Source organism: Pyxicephalus adspersus, chromosome 2 (genome assembly GCF_032062135.1).
Source record: "Pyxicephalus adspersus chromosome 2, UCB_Pads_2.0, whole genome shotgun sequence".
NCBI classification, from domain to species: domain Eukaryota; kingdom Metazoa; phylum Chordata; class Amphibia; order Anura; family Pyxicephalidae; genus Pyxicephalus; species Pyxicephalus adspersus.
This window is the reverse complement of record NC_092859.1, coordinates 16925374-16948852: the sequence shown is the minus strand read 5'-3', so window position 1 is coordinate 16948852 and position 23479 is coordinate 16925374. Positions and strand designations below refer to the sequence as shown.

At 41.4% G+C, this 23479-nt stretch overlaps 1 protein-coding gene across 1 annotated transcript in view; it reads right to left on the bottom strand.

The window, feature by feature from the left end:
* The window catches only part of ASF1B (anti-silencing function 1B histone chaperone), a 10748-nt gene extending 2591 nt beyond the window's left edge, over positions 1-8157 (bottom strand). The window contains exons 1-4 of the mRNA XM_072399706.1: positions 8000-8157; positions 4775-4922; positions 3421-3536; positions 1893-2069 (exon numbers count right to left, since the gene is read on the bottom strand). Coding sequence (XP_072255807.1) covers positions 1893-2069; positions 3421-3536; positions 4775-4883 — 402 coding nt within the window. The 5' untranslated portion in view covers positions 4884-4922; positions 8000-8157. The remainder of the gene's footprint in view (positions 1-1892; positions 2070-3420; positions 3537-4774; positions 4923-7999) is intronic.
* Between the last annotated feature and the right edge of the window lie 15322 nt (positions 8158-23479).

The window sequence follows — 23479 nt, the reverse complement described above, 5'->3', positions numbered from 1 at the left end:
AGAGTCAGAAAAGGAAAAAGACTTATGGTTGATGGCTCAAGGCTACCAGGGCAGACCAGGAACAGATTCTGCAAAGAAACGCACGAGTCCGGGTTAGAATGAAACTGGGCCAAACTTGCTACTGAATCTCGCTGCATTAAAGAAATTCTAAGATATACTCAACAAAGGCAGAAAGGACTCCAAGGGTTACCGGGTTGATATAGGGTTACACAATTCTAGGTTAAAGACATCTTTAGGGTGCACAAAAACTCAAAACTGTCCCAATAACGTGAGCCTTGGTCACCCATTACAGCAGAATTGTTATAACTGTAAAGGATCAGATATGTTGTAGGAGCAAGACAACAAACTGCTCAAGGTGCAAAGCGAGGCCTCATAAAAGCCCAGCAGCTGTTATTATTACACAGTATTTATATAGCGCCATCATATTACGCAGCGCTGTACAAAGCCCATAGTCACGTCACTAACTGTCCCTCAAAGGAACTAACAATCTAATGTCTCTACCATCATATATCATTAATACAGTCTAAGGTCAATTTTTTTGGGGGGAAGCCATTTAACCTGAGTGTTTTTGGAATGTGGGAGGAAACTGGGGTACCCGGATGAAACCTGCAAACTCCATGTAGAGAGTTTCCTGGCCTAGATTCGAACCTGAGACCTAGCGCTGCAGAGGCCAGAGTGCTAACCACTGGGCCACCCTGCTTTGAACAGAAAGGGGTCAGATACCTTGAAGTGAACAAGTCACTATAGGTGGGCAGCAGAAATGAACCAAAGAAAAGAATTCTATTTGGCTCTTGCATCAGGAGCAGCAGCAGGGAGATGCCCCAATGCCGTATTGCAGAAAAGAGTTCTGAGCATGCAACACTTCACCACCCAGCCTATGACAGCAGTCTTCAGAGAATGCCTATGACTCCAGATGTGGAAAATGCTCCGCAACTACCCCTTTATTTAATCCTGGGTCTATAAATATGCTTTATGCCAAACCCAGAACTTGAGTCCTCAAAGTCCAGCTGGGTTCTGATATGATATCAAAACAATAAAGATGGAAAGATGTCTACCTGTGAATTATGCAGGGGTTCGGGTTTACCTACAAATAATTTACATTTCCTATTTAAAGTTTTTACTTAGACTGTGTGAGGACAAATCTTGGGAGACGACAGGCCCACCACCCTGAAACCCCAGGACTTTACTTTTTCATCTTTATATTTACTAGTAATTAATATATATATATATATATATATATAGTTTGTGACAAGTGCCTAACTTTCCCTGACTTCCACCCTTTTGGCACTATACACAGGGAAGTTGGCAGCTGATTTAATGACCGTCATAAGTTTACTTTGAACCTAGCTCTTGCATCTATTAAACAATAAACTATAGAGGTAAGAGAAACATTACAGCTGCAAACTGATTACCCAAAATGTTCTCTCAGCATTTCTAATCTATCCAGACGAAATAACGATGCAGAATGTTATTAAAAGCCAAACATACTTTTATTTCAGTAAATATCTAAAGGGATAAGTCACTTGTTAAACTTTTAACCTTAGAAGTGTCCTTTTATACTCAAAAATATACACACATACAGCTATAAGATTCTACTATGTCCAACTGGCTGAATTGCCTATTTGGGACAATATTGTCATTTCTTCACTCCACATCTCCCTTCCTACTGTGTGCGACTTTCCCCACTTCTTAGATTGTAAGCTCTTTAGGACAGGGTCCTCTCCCCCTCCTGTGTTTGCATCTGTCTGACATTTGCAACCCCTATTTAATGTACAGCACTGCGTAATATGTTGGCGCTATATAAATCCTGTATAATAATAATAATATCGGCATTACTATCACTCATTAAAAAAGAACAAAAGCCTGAAAGAGGTAAAACAATGAGATTGTACCTGACTGAAGTCTGGTTTCAGCGGCGGATTCTCTCTGAGCTCAGGATCAGAATATTCATTGTTTACGTAGTAGCCAACTCTGATAAATTCTTGACCTCTATATGTGCAAGTGATCAAAACGACCGTAACGCCCACAGCGTCCGATTCTGGGATAAGGCTGCAGTTTGGAGCATCCGCCTGCAACAGAAAAGTGTAATGTTATATTTTATATATTGGTGTCCAAAGGAGAACATACAGTAGCTGCTTTTTAAACTAGAATTACTCTGGCGGTAAATGGACATAGGATTCAAGTATACAGTACTGGAGAAAGGTGATCCACCACAACTGACTGTTCCTAACTTATGCCCCCCTCTCAAAGTAGCTAGACCGCAAGTGCAGGATCTCCCTGCCTGCAATGCTGTGCACGGCCTATAGAAATAAACAGAAAGTTGCAAAGGCCGAAAAAACGCAGTAATGACAATGTCCATAAATTCAAACACAACAAAGTGACACAGACCAAGGCACAGAAGCGCACTGTATTATTTGTATTTGGTGCCTCTATAGTCATTTACTATATATATTACCCAGCATTTAAATATTGCTGACATTACACAGCGCTTTATAAAGTTCATAGTGATGTCATTAGCTGTCCTTCTAAGGAGCTCTCCCTACCATAGTCATATGTCTTTAATACAGTCTAAGGTCAATTTTTGGGGAAGCCAATTAACCTAACGGCATGTTTTTGGAACGTTGGAGGAAACCCACACAAACACAGGGAGAACCTGCAAACTCCATGCATAGTGTCCTGGCGGGGATTCAAACCTCGGACCTAGCCCTGTAAAGGCTAGAGTGCTAACCTCTAAGTGCACGCCTGTGCGCACTTTCAGGTAAAAGTAGCAATAATTCCTTCAAAGAAGTTTGCACCAATTCCATCTAAAGATGTCAATTGTGCCTGTCATTCAGACAATTTGACTTTATTCTTTCCCAGCTCTGATATATAAATAAACACACACATATACACACACTTTTTATAATGGGTATATAGATAAAGACTGAAGACAGACCTAGAAGGAAATAATCCTCAGTGTTCTCCCCAGAAATATTTTTCATCTGGGTGAAGGAAGCTGTAACTGGGTGGTCAAAAAGTGGACAAGGCATCATGACATATTTAGTGCTGCCAGTTATTTATGCAGTATCCAGTAATCCCTAAAATGTGTCAGCTTTCTACATCCCCCCTATATATTGCTCCAACTTTTCCATTGTCTCTATTATTACACAACCATCAAGTGTCTTTTCATAACCATCTGTTTTTGGGTGATTACTGAAAAGTTGTGTGCAGTCGGCTAAAAAGGTCTGGAGAGATCAGACAAATAGGAGGGATTGATACAGACGGGACATCCCCTGTCCCTTTCTGCAATAATAACTTGCTTGATTTACCTTTAAAAAAGCACAAACTTTAGTTCTGTTATAAATATAAATTAAGTGCTTTGCACAGTTTAATGATTAACACAAAGTATGCTTGCAAGATGGTTTGAAGTAGCATTCTCACCTGAAATACAAACATATGACGACCAGCAGGAACTGGCCCTACCAGCACTGAATCCAGAACCTGATCGTATTCTTCACTTTCTGCTGAACCCACATATATAATTTTCCACTCCAGATCTGTGAACAGAGACAAATCGTAAGTGTTAGGACTAGGTCAAATGACTGGAAAAGTAACAAAAATAAGCAAATCGTTACTAAAACAGAAATGTGTTTTACAACAATAGTGTTCTCCCCAGCCCCTTTTAGCTAGGCGCACCACCCCCTGGCACTTTTCAGTAAGCACCCAGTTGTTTTTGGGTGGTTATTGAAGAGTTTGTTCACCATAAAGGGGCTGCCACCCGCCTACAATTTCTTCAAACCCAGCTTAAAAAAAAATTCTGGGTTCATCCCTGAAAATGCCCAGGGACTAACCGCTAAAGAAAGTGAGGAGAAACTTCCCGAAGGGGACAGATATCAATAATAACCTGAGCGGCGCGTTGACCCAATACAAGAAAAGGGGCAACTGACTGAAACTGACAGTTCAAAGCCTGAAGATTTATAATATAGCATTATGTGAGTTCTATCAGAAGATGGGACACCAACTGACAATTCCATACGGAGTGGTGACAGTTTTCTTTCAAATAAAGTAGCGAAGACAAATCTTATCATTGGAACAGAAGCCGGTCTAGAAGCTCCAACTGCTAAATAACTTCCATGATACTGGGTGTCAGTTGGTGGAGCTGGAAACTTGGAAGTTAGGCATTCAGTAACAAAGTAAAAACAACAAGTAGTACATAGGAGTCTTTTTTGCCAAATTAAGGTAATAGAATGCATTGTGAGTTGTCTGCTCTTGGGGTAAACTTAACGAAATGGATATTTCTAAACCCCGTCAGTTAGCTACCGGGCCGTACGGCTATCCAAATTTAATTCCTCTGCCCAATGAGACTGCCTTAGTGTGTCCAGTATGGGCCCTTTAACTGGAACAGTAGTAGGTGGCGCTTGGCCATGAATTCTATGAAAGGTGCCAGTTACAAATTAAAAATGCATCAGAGGGACACATAAGGCTTTTTCTTTTTTGCACATGAGCCTCCAAAAACTGTTTCTTAAAAACCTGTAAATTGAAAATAAGACACTTTGTGATACAAGGTATCAAAAAGTGTCAAACCATAAGCAGGAACTTCACTTCAATAAGCAGAGCTGAGCCCTTAAGAATGCAGTTTGCAGCTTTCTGAAATTGTTATAAATATTTTGCAAGTGCCGGTACAAACTGTTTTGCAGGCTAGATTTGAAGTCTGTGCAAAATTGTCCTAAAGAAAATGTCAGTTAAATCAGGTAATTTAAACTGCATAATGACCAAGGAGCAATGGATCACTTACCGTCAGGTAGATCTTCAATACATTCAAAAGTAATCTCAAATTGAAAAGGGTTATGGAAGGGGCAGGGGTTATCCAAAACCACCATGTTGAGTATCTGAACCTTTGCCATGATTGTGATGAGGTTACTTTATGTACTGCACAAAAAACACTGGAAGAAAAAGAAGGAAAACGTACATTATAAACACAAAACAGGATCTGTTCATCTATCAATATTTCTTACACAATTTTTGTGCCCACAATAACCAGATTCCCCTTTTCCAAACTGCCTGAGAAGTCAACACCCCCAACACACACCTCAGCAATACATACTTTTCCTTTTTTTTGCTCTGCCAACAATTTCTTGGGGCCCAAGGAAACAAAGCCCATAGGCCTTGTTCCCACCATCAGAAAGAGCCTTGCTGTGCATAATACCGCAACAAACTTACTGGAAGAAGTAATCTGTCAGAGTGTGTTGGTCCTCCTTCCCTACCACCAGCCTATAGCTCTATAATCAGCAAAGTTCATACTCCCTGATTGCAGAGCTCTAGCTATACCTCAGCTGAGGGAATGACAGACCTCTGTGGAGAGACCGCTGCTTCCATTCATAGGACAAGAGCTTTTCTCTGCAAAGTAAGACAGGCTTTTCTACTCAGAATGTTACAACTAAAGAAAACAAGGAGTGACCAGGCTCAAGTTTCACTGTTGCATGAATCAAGGTGTATTCTTTACTGCACAACTTTTGCTCCTGTGTTGCATTGCCCAGTATTCTCCCCAGTCACTTTTAGCTGGGTGTGCCACCCAGCACATTTCAGTTGTTTTTGGGTTGTTACCTAAGTTGGGTCACAATACAGGGGCACTGGACAGTTGGGGTATAATACAAAGATGATGGAAAAATTAGATATACTAAGGAGGTGGGAATATTATGTTGAAACAAAATATAGGGGGCAGTAGAGAGCCAATAGAAGTCTAGGGATTATTGGATTCCTATTGCTCAAACAACTGGGAACATTAAAGAGGAACTAAACTCAAAAATGCCTAAAACAAAAAAAAAACAAAACAAAACAAAAAACCCCTTCGATCCTGCAGTGCAGTCGATTGGTCCGGAGGTGTTTTTCTATCAGGTCTTGCGTCATCCTGGCATCTGTCTCCGAGCCAGGCCGCCCCCATCTTCGTCTCTTCTTCCTTCGTCACCCAACCCAGGCGTGAAATCGAGTGACAGCTGCATGCGCAGTGAGATCGGGAAATTTTTCTCTTCCCACCAAAAGGCTCCTTCGGCCCATGCCTGAGCATGCGCAGAAAGAGCACCCAAGAGCCTCCCGGGATGCGTGACGTAGGTCCCCTAGGGGGCGGTGCTGCTCCTTTTTTTTTTTTTTCTTTCTAAAAAGGGTGTTGCACTTAAAAAACAAACAGAATGTTTACCTTACATAAAAGGGTTGTCTAGTCTTTTATGTAAATTGAAATGTCTGAGTTATAGTACGCTTTCAATTTGTAATGTGTTACCCCACCCACTATTTGACCTTTATTTTTAGACTATTTTTGCCTATAGGTTCTCCGCACGCAGCTAAAAAATTGTCAGCAACACTCATGAATACACATCCAATCTGTGAACAGAGGATATCTCACACTGGATTTAAGAGACAAAATAAAGCCCAATTGCATTTAAAATAAACAAACTAAATTGTTTTAAATACATAGCTGGGTTCTGCGCGGCTTTACACGCAGAGGACCCCATGGGGGTAAGTTATCAATTCAATGGGGGAACAAAGAGAGAATGTAACAGATTTATAAAGTGACAGCTGGTATCTAAATCCCAACATCTGTTGCCCTAATGCAGCACCAACACGGAATCCTGACCACAGAAATGTGCTTGTGTTTATAGTACAGACCGGACCCATCTCCAGGGATCGATCTGTCTCTTACACAGCGTTTCCCAGCCAGGGTTCCTCCAGAAGTTGCTAGGGGTTCCAATGAGCAATTTGGACCTCCCAGGTCAGGTTAACAGACAGCAGTCATGATTTGTGCTATCTGTAAGGGTGACAGTCTTCCCAATGGCCAGCAATGTAAGAGACATTCTTCCCACTGACCAATACACGGTGAGCTTTGGAAATAAGAACTACAGCAGTGGTTCCCCAAGACCTGAACGTCATTTTAAAAGTTCCCCATATTAGCCTCTCTAGCGGTAATCCCCAGTGTGGCTCGAGGTGAAGCAGTGCCAGCTTGTGGCTGGAGGGCGGGGAATTTAAAATAATAAGTATTTCTAAATGTACCATTTTGACATCTAAAAATACAAATTAACAATACCGCCAGGGAGGTTAATAAGAGCTGGTCTAACCTGTGCAAATGTCACATGGAGCTGCTTATGAATGACGTCATAGAGAACCCAGCCCTGACACCTGTCAAAGTCACATGACCACACTCCCCCAATCACAGAACTGCTTCTGCTCCAGAGCAGTGTTAAAGCATAAATAGACCCCATAGGGCAGCATTTCTCAACCTTTTTACCCCCTGAGGAACCTATGAAATAATTTTCAGGTATCCCTACTTTTTGTTGAATGTCAGTGAGGAGGAAAAAGACTATTAAATTGGTGGCCGGTGGAAAGTGTATGGCTAGAATACAAGAAGATTGGAAGATCTCAGTGGTTTTTCTGCATTTTGTAAGGTTATTTCTGTGATAATTATTCATTATCACTTGGACATTATGGAAAACCCCTGGGCGGTGACAATTAAGGGTAATTCCACTATAACTCCCCCCCCCCCACTTCATTTTGGTTTAGCCTAAATGTATAAAAGCCAAGTGTTGTAACCCCCCCATAGGGTTATTTGGTTTATCCTATCTCCTGTGCCCACTCTTGTCACACATCGCCGGCCTAGAAACCACCGCATTACCCCCAATTTATAAAGCCACCATATTGGGCGTCACAATGAAAGACACTTTTCAGACGGCCCTATAGATGAGTGAATATGACGGTGAATCCTTACATGTATTGTAATATTTCACCTCAGTGACCCCATATTGGGGACACATATGTCTCCATAATGCCCATATGTGAAACAAGGCTCTCAATTACTAAGACTTTATATAAGAGACACCTATTGACAGGAAAAGTCCTCAGAACACCCGGAGGTGACAGAATAATAAAGGCGGATAGGGTGAATAGTCCTGAGGACCAGAGACAGGTGCCTGGAGCTAGGACTAGCCCTGACATGACTGTAGTAACAAAGAGGAGAGGGGGAGGCGGCCATTACCGGGTCACTGGCGGTGAGCTCTGTTTCTCCTCGGAGCTTCTCTGCCCTTCCAAGCGCGCGCGATCTTTCCCGCCCTGTCGTTTGTCTCCCGCGCGAACTCCCCTCAACCCCAGCTCGAGCCGCGCGGCCACGCCTCCTCTCTTCTCAGCCACGTCACGTGCCTCGAACCAGCGACCAATCCGCTGATGAGGACTAGGCGACACATAGCGGGCTGTAGAATCGGTGCAATAGGAACGAAAGCTCTATGGGCTTTATTATGAAGGTTTAACTTTAAAGACAAAAAGGTGTGCTAGTTTCTAGCGTTACATAACAACAGCTCGATCGTAGGAACGTCAATGATAGTTTTCTACAAAGCCCGAATGCCCTTAGCAATTATGGCTGTCAAGTGACTTGTCGTATTAATGACGCACTGTAAATAGGCGGGGCGTTCAGGTGCGGCTGACGTCTTTCCCGCGCTCGGTCGCAGCAGTTAAAGGGGCGGAGTCTCTTGAAGCGTGACCTCGTTGGCCTGCCGCTTGACCCCTGCTCTGAGAACTGTCTCCGCTATGACAGTCGCCATGTTTTTGGAGGGAATAAAGTCAGAAGCGCCCTCTGCTGGTAATAATATTTCACAACTTTGGGAAATCAAGAAAAACATTGAAATTGGTTATTTAAAGAGGAAGTAAACTCAAAAGTGCCTAACAAAAAAAAAAAAAAAAAACCACTTACATTAAATCCAGCACAGCAGTCAATCGGTCCGGAGGTTTCATCCATCAAGTCCCGTGTCTTTCCGGCATCCGTCTCCGAGCCAGTGCGCCATCTTTGCCTCTTCTTCCTAGCTCTTCTTCCTAAATCACCCGATGCAGGTGCGAGATCGGATAACATAGTTTGGAAAAAAAACTTGTGCATGTGTGAGATTGGCAAATGTTTCTCTTTTCACGAAAAGGCTCCTGCGCATGCCTGAGATGCTCGAGCATGCGCAGAAGAAGCACCAAAGAGCCTCCCGGGATGTGTGACATAGGTATTCCAGGAGGCTTTGCGCTCCTATTCATTCTCGATCCCCTTAGGGGGCCTTTTTTTTTTTTTTTTTAAAAAGAGTGTTGCATTTAAAAAAAAAAACACAAACAAACAGAACTTTTACCTTACGTAAAAGGGTTGTCTTGCCTTTTATGTAAAGTGAAATTTCTGAGTTTAGGTACACCTTAAAGCCACAAGTTACTGTTTTCACCACTCCTATTCCTTAAAGTGTAACTAAACCCTGTGGCATGTAGCTATCGATGCTGGGCGACACCATCTTTCTTTTTCTGCCCAGCAACAATCTTCGTCCATTGTGATTGGCTGTGCTAAGGTGACATAATTTTAACCGTCCCTGGCAGATGCAAGGGATGCAGGAAATTTCAGGTTTCCTCAGCAGTTGAATTTGCACATGCTTTTTTTTTTACACAAAACATTGGTCACTATACCAGTATTCCCAGAATAATAATAGCTAATGGAAGCCTCATGAATTGGTGGCCAGTGGAAGAAATGCCCTCCTTAAGTGCTGGCTACAAATTTCACCTTTATAGACAAATAAACTTCCCTACAAAGCAGCTGGCTCTACCAAGTCATTGGGCCCAGGAGGTCCATCAGTCACAGTTTAGGGAACCCCAACACCCTTTGGAGGATCCCCGGGTTTGTACAGAGTCCTTGTTGAGAATGGCGGCTTTAGACCCTTTGGTGGCCTTTCCAGACTCAATCAAAGCTATGTGCACCTTGCAATAACCAGTATTCTCCCCGTTCATTTTTTAAAAGCTGGGAGGGAAGAAGCTGTAGGTGGGTGGCGGCCCCTGTATTGTGACATAACTCTTTATTAACCACCCAAAAAACAGCCGAGTGGTTACTGAAACGTGCCGGGGGTGCGCCCAACTATAAGGGGCTGGGGAAAACATTGAATTGTTTCCAGCAACAGTAGGAAGGAATGATTGCTGTACACCCAGTGATGGGAGGAAGAAAGACTAGCAGGAAGCACCCAGTTCATACCCAACTCCATAGGAAGCCATTGGGGTCATTAACTGTTCTGCTTTCAGATCAATCACTGATCAACATCAAGGCATAGCCATGCAAACCCTAGATTTTTCCCTGGGGTGATCATGAAACCTGCAAGGACCGGCTGCATGAAACCTGCAAGGACCTTGTCTGATCAGTAATGTGCATGTGGGGGCATTCCAATCCAAATAGCATTTTTACCAATAATTGATTATAGCAAGGGGTTCCCCCACATCTGAAAATTATTCCACAGGGGTAACAAGGTTGCGAAAGTCTACTACTGGTAGTCCCCCATTGGCCAGTCCATATGATCCCAGTTGGAAAATGTGTATATTAAACTTTACTCATGATTTATTCATTTTTTAATTGAATTCAAAGTGAGAATTTTTGGTATAAATTTAAATTTAAATGAATATTGGGAGAAAACATTGATAAATAGACCCCTATGTTTTCCCCTTATAAATGAATTTCATCACTGCTTATGGCCAGCCTATATTCCTCATGCAGTGTTTTCCTGCGTAACAATATTACAATGGACTGCAAATACCATATGTGAATGTAAATTATTTGTTAATAAAATACTGCAAATAAAAACTTCATTTCTGTTAAATTAAAAATCTTACAGCTGTGCATGCGCAATGGACCATTGGGTTTCTTGAAATATTACTAAAGAATACTGGCTGCTAAAATAAATCCAGTGATCTGCTAGAAACTCTACAAGCTCCAAGCTTCCTGTGGTGAGTTTATGCTTCCTGTGCAGCTCTGACATGCTAAGTAGCATTGTTATCCCTGCCTGAGAGTTAGTTCTCTGCCTATAGACTACCAAACACCTTCCCTGTGTGTTATGGACCTGTGAAGTGTTCTGCATTCCAGCAGGGGGCAGCTCAAATTGGAAAATAGGAGTATGCTGGATCAATCATTTTTTGGAACTTTTTTTAGAGGGATAAATCTTTATATGTACTGGTATGTTTTGGGAAAAAAGTTTTACTCAACATTCACAGTAAAAATTCTGAATATTTTCAATAACCAAACATTTCTACTCTCTTGTAAGGAGATTTACTATATATTTGAACCACTGGTAATTACAACAAAGATAATTGTAATGTTATGGCCTCTGGAATAAAGGCAATGGGCCTGATTTATTAAAGCTCTCCAAGACTGGAGAAGATAGACTATCATGGGGGAACCTGGGTGATCCAGCAATCCTGAAATGGATTTCCTAAAATCATTTGCTTTAACTTGGCGAATGTTTTCAATCCTGGACTAGATCCATTCTAGGTATGCCAAATTACTCAGGTTCACTTACATTGGTCTATCTTCTCTAGCTTTATAAAATCAGGCCCAATGTGGTTTAATATAAACTGTTTTTATTATCATTATTATTATTATTATTATTATTATTAATAAACAGGATTTATATAGAGCCAACATTTTACGCAGCCCTGTACATTAAATAGGGATTGCAAATGACAGACTAATACAGACAGTTATATAGGAGGAGAGGACCCTGCCCCGAAGAGCTTACAATCTAGTGTTTTTATATGTCATTTAGAAAAGTTTGTCAGGAAGAGCAGGTGGGTGCCAAACCTAATCTTTATGTGGCGGACCTTATTGTTCCAGTCCAACCCTAGTATGCTGACTTGAAATCAAGCCTGCATAGGAACATTTTGGTAAGTATGGAAAACAATTTTGCATAAAACTAAGTGAAGACTGAATACCCAGGAAGTGTCAGTATCAATTCACTATTGTCTTCATTTGTATATTGGACTGGATTCTAAGAATAGGCTTCAGTTATTCAATTTGGTTCCTAAGATGGTCCATTTCAAATAGTAGGTTCTCCCTAAATTAAACCTAATCAACACAATATGTATTCAACTAAATCTATATTTTTACCAATAAATTTCCAAATATCATGTGACAAACCAGGCCAACATGTCTTATTGGTTGTGGTCTTTTGTGTGGAAGAATCCAGTCTGCAGTGCCCATGTAACTTCCTATTGGTATGGACACTGCTTATTGGGGGTTTTATCATTACAGTATCCTGAAGACTTCAGTAATTACATTGAAACTCAAAGGGTGGGCATAGGGGTGGTCAGATTAGTGGTGAGAATAGAGAGCAGCTTCCAATTGGTGGTGTGTTCTGTGGCAGTGGTCGCCAACCTTTTTGGTCCCGTGGTCCACTAAAATTACCAGCTCCTGACTGCACATGCGTGGGGAGCCAGTTGTCAATCAGAGGGGAGGAACCTCCCCACAGTCACATCATAACCCCACTTCCGTGAGTCAGGGATTTGCACGGGGACGTGGTCCGCGGCTCTGGCCAGTGCGTCCTCCTGGCAGGGTCCTGCTCCTGACCCCGCTCGGGGGTAAACCGACCAGAGCTGTGGACCCCCAAAATCTTCTCATGGACCACCAGTGGTCTACGGACCAACGGTTGGTGACTGCTGCTCTATGGGAAGAGGTGATAAAAAACAGCACAGAGGATTCAAGTTTAAGTCAAATTTAAGTACAGGCTTAAATTAGATTGATAACCTAATTTTGTACTTTTTCCTTAATATTTCTTTGTTAAAGAAGAGGAGGCCCCTCCCCTACTGTTTTTACCGTCGCAGCAGTAAAGACTGAATGGGAATCCCAGAGCCTCTTGGAAAGGAGGCTTTGGGCTGCTCCTTGTGCATATGCCTGATGTGTGCAGAAGCCATAAGGCGAAGGAAGAAAATGGAAGTTCCTGGTGGTTCCTCTGCTCCAGGATAAAGAAAAAATTCAGTATGGCGGCTATTGTAAAAGGACCAAGTGTCTTTTTTAATGAAAGTTCCACTTTACGAAACAAAAACTAGGAAGTTGTTGATGGGGAGGAACAGTTGTATGGTAAAGCATGTTCAATTAAAGAAATTATTGGCATGATTTGGTATGAATCTTGTCTGATAGAATTTCTTTTGGCAAGTTATTCCAGAAAATTACCTGGAGTGTGTCACACTTACCTCTTACAGGCTAAAGCACAGGCACCTCTCTCCTGCGCATGTGGGCAGTTCTGACTCTGGGCTTGCCTGCGCTCACAAGCTTTATCAGTTTCGCCCATCCCGCTGGCCAATCAGGAAATAGCCTCCTATTTATCCTTGGCTACTTAGCTAGCCCAGACACAGCATACAGCATTCGTGCAACATGTCTCCACTAGTGCCCCTATCTCTGCTGAGCATTTCCTGTACACCTGTTTGTTAATTAAGTGGTTTCCCTGTCCAGCTCCTGTGTTAACCTGTTAATGCCCAGTCTGGTGTTTCCCTGTCTGTTTCTTTGTGCTTTTTCAGTGTTCTTCTATGTCTACAGTATCCCTGTGTCTCCCGCGTAACCTTTGCCTCCTGTCTCTTCCAGTGTCTCCTGTGTTCTCCTGTGTCTGCGGTGGCCCTCGTGTCACTGGTGTCTATTTCCTGGATTTCTGGTTCTTGACCCCTGGCTTTTCCTTGACCTCTCTTGCTTGCTGTCTGGCTCACTCCCCTTTGACAATGCCCTTGGTTAGTGATTAGGTACCGTGTATCATCTTGCCCATCCTGGTGTGCCAAAGGACTGCAACCCGGCAGTAACCAGCAGCACAACATCCTGACCACTAAAGGCTCAGGAGAAGACCTGGTCACTGCTTAGACTCTGCACCTTGGCCCTTCTCAGGGCTCACACCACTCCTGTGCAAGCCGTGGCGCCCCCTAGTGGCCCTGTCTACCCAAGTGTGAAAGAGTCCTGTACACATTTGGGATGGGTTGGGAGTCTATCATAAAATTTCACCTAATTACTCTATTTGGTGCAACCTTCACTCAAAAGATATTACATTACTGTAAGATGGCTGTTACTTGCCAAAGGTTGATCTGAAATACATTCATCAACTATATGAAGATGGAGCATTGAGTTTTTTTCCCAAACGCAACAACAGTATCAAATCCCATCCAGATGGCATTATAAATATATCTAGCTGCGACACGCAGCCTTATCCTAGTACGGATTACAAAATGTGTCATTTGAGAATACAAGGCTGAAAAATTAATCCTACCAAATGAAAGCAGTAAATGAATATCTGACTGTTATTCTTCACTCTTTCTGCCAAACAATGTCAAAAAGCTAAATGTTGGATATTTTTACACTTTAAAATGAATCAGTGGTTTGTCCTTACAAAGCAAGGCGTCAGGTTTATTTCAATGCAGCTTCCACAGTTGCTTGTACGGTACCTTCTATTTGTAGATGCGGGAAGATGTCCAATGTAAGCTCAGAGCCTGGAGACTACATAAAGCTTAGAGTTCCTTCTTCCCCCCAACTGACAGTTCTAGAATTATGAACAGCCAAGCACCAGGGCCGTCAGTTGGGAAAAGAAGTACATGTTCCTCTAGAAATACTTAATCTAACACTTTTTAGATCCAATAGAAGCTGCATCACCCAGGTTCTCCCATGATGGTCTACCTTCTCCAGTCTTGGAAAACTTTAATAAATCAGACCCAAAGGGTGAAGTCAAAAGACAAGGCAGAAGTCAGGCAACATGGGCAAGGTCAGGAAAATGGATGTAGGTTGCAGAAAGTAGCTGAATATAAACTGATATCTGCTATAATGTGTGTCCCTCACCCAGCTACAATGTGGAAGAAGATCCTTCAATGGCTGGTAGTATTGCATCGACTGGATTAGGATGTATATAGCGCCAACATATTACGCAGCGCTGTACATTAAATAGGGGTTGCAAATGACAGACGAATACAGACAGTGATACAGGAGGAGGAGAGGACCCTGCCCCAAAGGGCTTACAATCTAGTAGGTGGGGGAATTAATACACAATAGGAGGGGAGATGAAGTGGGTATTGTAGACGTTGAAATTAGAAGACCCATATCTGGCTGGCGATCCCTTGCTGTAAGACACTGCCATCCAGTGCACCCTGTTTACTCTATTTTATGGTGTCACTTGAAGCAGCAAAGGAGATCGAGCTGTTTTACGGTGGCTCAGGGGTTAGCACTTCAAGCCTTTTGCAGCGCTAGGTCCCAGGTTTGAATCTCAGCCAGGACACTATCTGCATGGAGTTTGCAGGTTCTCCCTGTGTTTGCGTGTGTTTCCTCCATCATTCCAAAAAACATGCAGTTAGGTTATTTGGTTTTTTCCCAAAATTGTCTCTAAACTGTATTAATGACATATGACTAGGGTAGCAGGATTGTGAGCTCCTTTGAGAGACAGCTAGTGATAATAATATGGACTTTGTGAAGCGCTACATAATATGTCAGTGCTATATAAATGTGTAATTATAATAAAAGCTGTTAGCTGTCTGTCTTGTACTCTGGAATCTGCCGCATTCCCGGTTTCCCTTTAGTTGTGAATGTACTCGCAGCAGCCCTGGTTTCCCCTTAGTTGTGAATGTACTCTGCAGCATCCTCGGTTTCCCCTTAGTTGTGAATAAACTTTCAGCATCCCCGGTTTCCCCTTAGTTGTGAATGTACTCTCAGCATCCCCGGTTTCCCCTTAGTTGTGAATGTACTCTGCGGCATCCGCGGTTTCCACTTAGTTGTGAATTAACTATCAGCATCCCCGGTTTCCCCTTAGTTGTGAATGTACTCTCAGCATCCCCTACTCTTAGTCTGTGTGCAGCTGAATGGGATTTTAGAATATGTGCTGTAGCTAATGACTGCATTGGTTCCTTGATATGATCATTGGCTGCTGGTTTGTCTAATCTGCTGGTCGTGTGATTTGCAGTTTGATTACCTGTTGCTGACTCTGCTTGTGTTCAGTACCTGAGATTGGTCCTGTTGGAGCGACGTTTGCTAATCTTAATCGGTGGATGCCTTGCTTGTTGGACTGATACTTGAAAATGACCCTTAGCTTTGTACTAGGACTCATCTCTTCTGGATCCTCTTGTACTGTGAATGTATGAAACACCTGGCCTTGGACAGTCTGACTTCCATTGTGTCCACCTGTTTGGTGTTCTCCTGGTCCTGAGGGCAACCATGTGGTGGAACAGTTCAACTAACCTCCTGAGGCTGAGCTGGAGCTTTCTATAGGTGCGGAATTAGATTGGGAGATTAGCGCCTGGTGAGTACTGGGTGTAAGCCAACCTTACACCCTATTGTACATTTGTTACCTAGTCCAAGATGACATCGATTGGCCTTCTAACAGAATCCTGGAGACCTGAGGATCCCAAATGGATGCACAAGCCAGGTTTTGAGTGAGTATTGTTGTTCCTTTTTTGACTATAATGATTATTTCTATATGGTTTAAATTACCATTACAAGTTGTGTGGTGATAGCAAATAATCCGTCTTTGTATTTCCATGTTTCATTTTATCATTCCCTATACTGGATTTGAATGTTTATTTTTTTTTTTTTTAGATTTGATTTACATCTTTACTTGCTGCTTTGGAATAGCATCAAAATCCAACACAAAAATGTCAACACATGCATTAAGTCAGCAGTGCTTGCATGTCATGACTTGTCATGATACATATATATGACACTCATTATTGCGTGCTATGATGTGTTGACATTCAATACAAAGTAAACTACAAGACACATTGAAAATGCATGACAGCATGCGTTAATGTGAGTTGATTTGTTTTGATACATTTACATTGAAAATAATGGAAAAGGTATAAGGGAAAAAAAAGCATTGTTGCCTGAAGGCTTTATACATTGCAAACTAAATCCTGCTGCCAATCTTTTTAAAAAGCTTGCCGTACTCACAGCTGTTATAGAAGCTTAAGTTTATATTTAAATGTCTTACAGAAAGCAGCATGTCAGTGTATCCACCTATAAAGTGAGGCAGGTAACTCTGAGTAATTCTAAAACAGATGAAACTTGACAACTCTTTCCAACCATGTGAATCTCTAATCTATCCACTAGATGGCACTGTCCATGTAGCAAGATTGGGATCTGCAATGCCAATCCATTGAAAAGCCCCTGAGATGCTGCAATTCGGGGCCCTTCCTTGGTCTTCCCATTGAGAAACCATGACTATTATAATAATATTAGCAAGTATTTATATAGCGCCAACATTTTACGCAGTGCTTTAAAAGTCCATAGTCATATCACCAACTGTTCCTCAAAGGGGCTCAAAATCTGCTATCAAATGCCCACAAATATTTATTCTGGTTATCATGTTTGCCAGGGAATAAAATCTGATTATTGAAAGAGATTTCACCAGTTACAAAACACTTCTACAACACTATAATTGCACATATTGTGAGTATGATCACCTTTTTTGGTAAAATCTTTACTGTTTCTTCCTTGACTTTATTAAATGTATAGCTGTTAGTAATGGGTTTACCTTTATTATGTTCTTCTTTCCCATTGGTTCACTCGATATTCTGTACTTTGTCCGTTCAGACTATAGGGTTAATTTACTTAAGAAATTTAAGCCATTCACTTAAAGCGTACCCAAGCTCAGAATTTTCATTTTACATAAATTGGTTGACAACCTTTTTATCTTAGGTAAACGTTCTGATTGTTTTTTTTTTTTTTTTAGTGCAACACCCTTTTTTTTTTTAAAAAAAAGGTGCAGCACCTCCCCCTAATTCTCGATTGCCTATGAAAGGGAGCGCAAATCCTCCAGGGATACCTATGTCACGCATCCCGGGAGGCTCTTGGGTGCTCCTTCTTTGCATGCCCGAGCATCTCAGGCATGTGCAAAAGGAGCCTTTTCGGGGAAAGAGAAAAATTTGCCGATCTCACACATGCGCAGTGAGATCAGCAAGTTTTTTTTCCAACCTACGTCACCCAATTTCGTGCCTGGGTCGGGTGACATAGGAGGAAGAACCAGGAAGAAGAGGAAAAGATGGCGGTGTGCTGGCTCAAAGATGGATACCAGGACTACGCGGACTGCGCATGCGTGAGATCGGCAAGTTTTTTTTTACATCCTATGTCACCTGATCTTGCGCATGGGTTGGGTGATGTAGGTTGAAGAACCAGGAATAAGAGGAGAAGATGGCAGCACCCGGAGTGCCGGTTCGGAGACGGATGCTGGGACGACATGAGACCCGATGGAAGACACCTCCAGATGGATCGAACTGCCCTGCACGATTGACGGTAAGTGGATTTGTTTTTAGGCACTTTTTAGTTTAGTTCCTCTATAAAGTAAATTATCTTCTTGCATCTTGCACATTTAATTTGCAAAAAATACCCACGGAAATGGAACACAAAATCCACCCCCATGCCTTCCCCCTTAGCATTGGTTGCCATTAGGTTGTATTTCTCATAAAGAAGTACGTGAACTATGAGGATATCTTCAGGTAGTAAAATCAGACAATAGGTAGTTCGTGGACATAGGTGTCCATATTCCCGCAGGATCTTTATTTATGAGTATCATTTGGTCAGGTTGGGATATCCCCTCACAATCTGACAGTGTTCATAGTCACCATAAAGTCATTACTTGATTTCTATTTTGCTATTTTCTCTGTTTTATTAAAGTAAATGTATAGCCAAAACTTTTTGTTTTGTCTTTGAATAGAAAAAGAATGGGCTGATGTTTTATTTGTCCCATTAGGGAGACTCACTCTCTCTATTTTCACTGGTGATCATTGCCAATATGACAAAAAGTGATGGAAAAATAAACCAGAACAAGAGCTGAGGGTAATTCTTTTAGTGTAGAAACTTGTTACAGTGATAGTCGTCTAAGACAATTTTTTTTTCTTGATTCTGAACCTATAAAAAGAAAAAAGGAACTGGTAATGTACCCAGAATATCTAAGCTATAAAGTTTTTGGCTATAGATAGAGTTTAAATCAACCATTTTAGTGTAGAAACTGTTATCGGGTATATCATGTTTAGCCTATTAACAGCTCACAGGAAAATACATAGCTAAAAAACATTCTCCATTCTGTCCCCAGGCACAGGTATTTCCCCCTTTGGGTGCTAAGAATACCAAATAATCTAATACAGCCAGATCATCAATCACAGTAAATGTATAAAACCCTTGATACCAAGTTGGAACAATTTTGGTCAGAACAGACAAGTAGTCTAAATCCTAATCTGAGTTTAAATGTTCTAGATTTGGGAATTTAAAACTTTTAAAGCCATATATTGTAACTGACAATGACAGGTATAATCTACAGCGGCTACAGGCTCCATCATTTTCTGATGCCAGATTGGCCTAATAATGACGGAATCTCAGATGGGAGGAGCTGCAGGTATTGGTGTTCTGTTAGTCTAGCAAGAAATACAGCTGGGGACACTTGTCCCTGGGTAACCCCTTGCTGGCAGGTGCCCCCAGCTGTCCTCTTGAATGTGTCCAGTGACTGCGGAACGAACAAGTGCCATATAGACATCACTGCTCAGATGTGGGGATGCTATAAAGCAAGAAAGACACGCAGGAGGCACCCCACTGCGTCTGTCAGGAACACTGCAGCCCCCTATGTTGCCTGCTGGTGGCAGTGTGGTTTAGCACACCTTGCATGTGCTTCCACAGACACCCAGCAGGTGGCTTGCTGCAGAATAACCTCCTAGTTTGGCAACACCTGTGCTTCATAATTAGTACACTTTTATATTCTAATAGGCACATTTTTGAACCTTGGTGTATTTCTTCCCTTTTAGTAATTCACAGTAAAACTTTATCTTTGTCCAAGATCTTCTTGTATTAAGACCAGTCACTGCTGCTGTCATTTACTGTACAGTGTCACTGGTCTTGTATCCGCCCCCCTCCTGTAGTTTTTCTGCAGGCAGGCTGAAGTAGGTGGGGCTTCTGGGTCCCTCCCACAGGTCTGCTATAATATTTGTGGCTATTAAGGAATATATTGCATATATGTTTTGATACACAGCCAGTCCTAGTTCTAAACATCTGACTTGCATACAACTCACACTTACAAATGGAGGCTGCACAGCAGTGAATCACCAGGCTGAAGCCAAAGCGTGCCACGTGATTTTCTATACAGTCTGCGTTCGTTGGAAAATCTGCTGCTTTAAGAAAAGCGCTGCCAAGGAGAGGTGTCCGCATTCACAGAGACTATTGTACATCATACTCATTGAAGCAGAAATGGCAAAGATAAAGGAGGAAGATCCTGAGACAGAGAGGGTCACCAAAGTTTAGCATACGAGTACCGAAGACCTGAGATGCTACAGGACTATCCATGATGAGAAAGAAAAAGCTCTGTGCAAACCTCCCTTGATGCTTCAAGAAACTAACTCCAGCAGCAGAATCAGACCCTGATTTACCTACACCAGTCCCATCTTCTCCAGCAATCCATCATCTTCTACTAACATTGTTTTAGGTTGTACTGTTATTTAAGTTTACATATTTTTATTTTATATATACATTTTTATATATACTAAAATTTCTCTATATTATAATTTATATATAAATTTACATAAACTTAGAAAGGTAAAAATAAAAAAATTGAGATAAACATAATAAAAGATATCTGTTTAAGGTTCTATTAATGAAAAAATGTACCTGTTTCAACAAACAAACTTTCAGAACTTTCGTTTATAACCCGGTGACTCGTATTAATGAAGGGCTTCAATGATTTGTATCCTTTAGTTTTCTGGAGTAGCATAAAAACTATCATCACTGGATCCCCTAAAGCAGAGGTCGTCAAACTCCGGCCTTTAGGCCAGATATGGCTTAGCCAGTAGTCTTTTTCCGGCCCAATCCCCCCTTGGTTGACTGGCCCAATCCCGGCTGGTGGGGGTTGGCTGCTGAGCCTTCTTGTTATGCCTCTATTCCCTATTTACCGCGGCCGGCGTTAACACTTCCACCGCCAGGCTAAGTGGACATTCCCTCTCCTTGGTATGCATTGCGGAGGAGAGGGATTTCCCTTCTGGGGCATTCCTGGTGGGGGCCGGAGCCATCAGCGCGGGACTCGAGAGAGAGTCCAGCCTAGTGTGCCTTCTTGACCTCCTGAAATGGCCTAATAGCCAAAAAAGTTTGCTGACCCCTGGCCTAAAGGGAGGTTACAATATTCAGTCCAAATATCTAGCTATGAAGAATAGAAACCAAACACGGGGGATTAATAATAAGGATTCTGGAAAATATAAACTACAGCCACATGGAAATGGTCGATTTTTGTAGCATATTTGAACAACGTTAGCTCTTCTTTCAAACAGTGACTACAAATAAAGGTGATATACCTGAACAAATGGCACATCATGTGGCAGTGAATGGTGTATTTGGTGCAATCAGTGTATTCATTCTTATAATCTGCACTAATAAAAATGCTAATTTGTAATACAGAAAAAATAAGTACACCAGCACATTTTTCACCACTTCAAATCCAAGGCATTGGAATCAGGTGTTCCAGATGAGGAGCCAATACTAAGAACCTCCTAAGGGAGTGTGATTGAAAGACTTATTTAAACATCAGATGTCGAAATGTACATTTTGCTATCGATGTGTGTGGGGTCATCGTACAAAGATCACACATGCTTAATAAGGCCCTCTGGAAGAAGATGGTGGATGTCAATGAGACTGGCAAGGGATTCAAAAGTGTTGATAGATTATTTAAAATCAATTACGCCACTGTAAGGAAAAGAACCTACAAGCAGCAAAGACTTCAAATATTTACTATATTTACAGCCCTTGGTAATGGTTTGATACTAAAACTAGTCCCAGAACCCCAACATGTTATTGTAGGATCTGCAGGTACATGTGTAACAAATAATGTCAAAGTGCATGCATCTATAATCAGAAATAAATTGCAGCAGTTTAATCTATAACAGAGATGGGCCAAGAAAAAGTTTTTGCTGTCAAAGCACATTAAAGCACCTCTTTTTTGGAGCACAGAGTTTGATATTGAACATATAGGCCAGTGTTTCTCGACCAGGGTTCCTCCAGAGGTTGCCAGGGGTTCCTTGGGCAATGAGCAATTTTTAATTCCTAGGTCAGTTTAGGTGACACCAATGATATTTTTGCTATTAGTAAGGGTGACATTCTCCCCTATGGCTAACAAATGTAAGAGACATTTTCCCATTGATCACCACTCTAATGCACTGTGATCTGTGGAAATAGTAATTATAGCAGCGGTTTACTTAGACCTAAAATTATTTCAGTATTCCCCCATTTAAAAAGCAAAACAAAGGTTGAGAATTGCTGATATAGGCAAAGACTGGTCTTTTAGAAAAATGTGCTGAAGACGGAAGAAGTAACAATAGAATTATTTAGCCACACTTACAGTAGACATGTTTGGTGCAAACTGAAGACATCAATTTGGAAGAAGTGTTTCATACCAACTGTGAAACTTGAAAATGCTATGGTTTGGGGTTGCTGTACTGCTACATGACCTTGGCAGCTTGCAGTCAATGAGCCTGATTTAATATACTTCTCCAAGACTGAACAATATAGAAAACCTAGGTGATCAAGCAAACCTGGAATGGATTTCCTAAAAATAAATACTATTATTTGGCCAATGTTTTCAATCCTGGACCAGTTTCATTCCAAGTTTTCTGGATCACCCAGGTTCTCCCATGAAATCTTCTCCTGTTTAGGAGAGCTTTGGTAATACAGGTCCATTAAGCTAACTAAAAAAATTCTGCATCATAACCAAAAGTGGTAGATGTGAATGTGTGCACCCGGCTGGTTTAAACTAAAACTTTGGCTTGAATTCCTTTGAAATGTTGTGGTGGGGCAGTTATTAGACAAAAAAGCCGGCAGTTATTAGACAAAAAACCAACAGCGTCTGCAACCAAAGAAATGGTCAGAAATTTCAGACGCTGGTAGGCAGGTTTGTTAAACACCTACAAACATGAATTTCTGCTACAGAGGGCAACACCAAATTTTTAGGCTAAGGATTTCTTTTTTTCTACAGAACAGCATTACACCTACTGATGGTTTTCTTTTATACATTTTTGAAAAAAGCCAATTTTCTTTGAATTTTGATTCATTTTTTTCACCTTTTATTGGTCATGTTTAAATGGAGATTTTGGGGTATTTAAATAAATTGCAGAGGGACTGTGACCCAGGGTGTTGTACTACAAGGAAATCAAGGTGGTTATTATTGTTGCTTTGTGCCACATTGATTGTCAAAGAAAAGAAAATCTACAGTTCAGGTTTGGATGCATAGTCCAAGCACTCTGCACATCGGTGAAAAACTTTAAGTAAAATTGAGTGGTGCTAACCTTTTGATAAAATAAAGGGGACACGTTTCTCACAACTATATCCGCTGTACCAATGCCAACTAGCTATGCTGGACATGTTGTTTGAGATCATCTAATTACATTTGAAAGCTTCTTATTTGCTGATAGTTTAAAAATGAGACTGATGCAGTTACCATGTTGTGTCCTTCTGAGGAAGCCTTTGGGTGAAATAGCGTCTAAGACGCTAGTATGGCAATTGTTAGATATAGAATTTGACAAGTGTTTGTACATGTAAAGCATAGTGGAAACATTGTTCTATCAGTTTTATTCTGTTTTTGAAATTTAAGTAAAACATATTAAAGTAGTATAAGAAAAGCTTCTATAATATTGTGATTGTTTATTGCCAAGCACCTTAAAAGTCCCACATGAGACAATATTGCATTTGCCTATATACATTGGGGATGTGGTGCAA